Below are 1,959 nucleotides of genomic sequence, written 5' to 3'. Positions count from 1 at the left end.
CTTAAAAATCGCCAAAAAGGCAGACGATGAAATAATTAACGAGGAATACAAAATCCTACTGAGGGATTACAAGAAGGAAACACGCAGGGCGCAGAGAAGCTCGTGGAGAAACTTCTGCTCCAGCATCGAGAAGGTCCCGGAAACAGCTAGACTCCGGAAGCTGCTTTCAAAGCCACCTACCATACAGAGCCAGCTCTCCTATGGAATTTGGTGGTCGACGATCTAATCAAGAGATTCGAGAGGAGAGCCCCAAAAATAATAGCCTATGCGGACGACATAGGCCTAATTATTACGGGAGTTTGTCCATCGACCCTCAGCTCAATAATGGAATCGACACTCAGGGAGATATGTGAGTGGGGGGAAAAGGTAGGACTCAGTATCAATGCGGACAAAAGAAGCTCATTCTCTTTACTAAGAGATACAAGGTACCAAAATGGACCCCTCCGAAAATCGGCGTAACCAGGCTGACCCCAAAAACACAGGTCAATTACCTAGGCACAGTACTGGACTGCAAGCTGGCATGGAGACCCAATGTAGTGGAAAGGGTGAAAAAGGCCACCATTGCGCTATATACATCCAAGAAGATGCTTAGCAGCACATGGGGCCTGTCACCTGCTCTGATGCACTGGATCTACATCTCGGTCCGACTCTGCTGTATGGAGCCCTAGTGTGGTGGCAAGCCACTGAAAAGACGACGTACACCGAGCTTATGGAGAGAATTCAGCGGCAGGCATTGGTCTGCATAACGGGGGCGCTGAAGTCAACCCCAACTAAAGCTCTAGAAACGATCCTCGGAGTCGACCCCATAGACATCCAAGCACAACTGACTGCAGGAAAGGCAGCTCAACGTCTAGTTGCATCAGGTAACATGACGGCGCAAAGCTTCGGGAATAGTTCAATTGGCCTAAGCATGATCAACAAAACGGACCATATGACCCCCAGAACGTGCCCGGAGGTTAAAACAACCTCGTTCATGGGCTTAGATGACTGGAAAACGGGTCGGGACCAGACTCAACACCTCAATATATACACGGACGGCTCCAAGATGGAAGGAGGAGTAGGAGCGGGCTTATACTGTACGGACCCTGAAATAAGGCTGTCCTTTAAGCTACCCAATGACTGCAGCATATTCCAGGCGGAAGTCTTCGCCATAAGGAAAGCTGCTGAAGTTACTCAAAATATAAATTGACCACACGATGTGGTCAACTTGTTTGTGGACAGCCAAGCGGCGATAAGATCCATGCAGTCGTCAACAGTCAGTTCCAAAAATGTGATGACAAGCAGGTAGGCATTAGACCACCTTAGCACTTATTGGGTTCCCAGTCACCAGGGCATCGATGGCAACGAGACAGCTGACGTTCTTGCAAAGGAGGGCGTAGAGCTGGCAAACGACAGAACGGAGAACGTGCCTGTTTCCCTCCGAACGCTCCAAAGCGCCCTGGAGAAACAGGAGGACACGCGAGCAAAAAGCAGGTGGAGGAATACCAAGACCTGCCAATCAACGGCAAACTCAGCCAGTAAGTACTGCGTCTACCACGGAAAGACTGCAGACTGTTAGTGGGAATTAGTGAATTTCGGATAAAATTGAAAAAAAATCGGACGACTTTATCATACGAAGGTCAGAAAAAATAATAGGAAATTTAAATCTACCCTCATTAGGAACGTTCCTTGCACAGCTACTCGCCAATTCCGTCCATTAGCACTTCCCTTCCGAATGCTATGTGACAACTATAATGAACTATACCACTTAATATCCTATGAGTGCTCTGCAAAGGCTGATTCGCTAAAAGTCATTGCGTTCCTTTCGTCATCAACTTGTAACGAACTGATTTACGATCTCCCTTCTGGCTAGTTTCACTCGGGGCTCAGACACACGCCGCCCAGGGACTACATGACTCACACCGCAGAGCTCTTCTGGAGTTTTCCACTCAAAACCACAAACGATTGACCGATCTCCCT

General features: G+C 48.3%; 1 protein-coding gene across 1 annotated transcript; it reads left to right on the top strand.

Moving 5' to 3' along the window:
- The first annotated feature begins 598 nt into the window (after positions 1-598).
- On the top strand, positions 599-1,558 carry LOC138912142 (uncharacterized). The gene is made up of 2 exons (XM_070212002.1): positions 599-1,168; positions 1,331-1,558. Exons 1-2 carry the CDS (start codon positions 599-601, stop codon positions 1,556-1,558), a joined length of 798 nt encoding a protein of 265 aa, XP_070068103.1.
- The last annotated feature ends 401 nt before the right edge of the window (positions 1,559-1,959 follow it).

Source organism: Drosophila takahashii, chromosome 2R, assembly GCF_030179915.1.
Source record: "Drosophila takahashii strain IR98-3 E-12201 chromosome 2R, DtakHiC1v2, whole genome shotgun sequence".
NCBI classification, from domain to species: Eukaryota; Metazoa; Arthropoda; class Insecta; order Diptera; family Drosophilidae; genus Drosophila; species Drosophila takahashii.
Note: the sequence above shows the minus strand (reverse complement) of the source record. Positions and strands in the feature narration are given on the sequence as shown.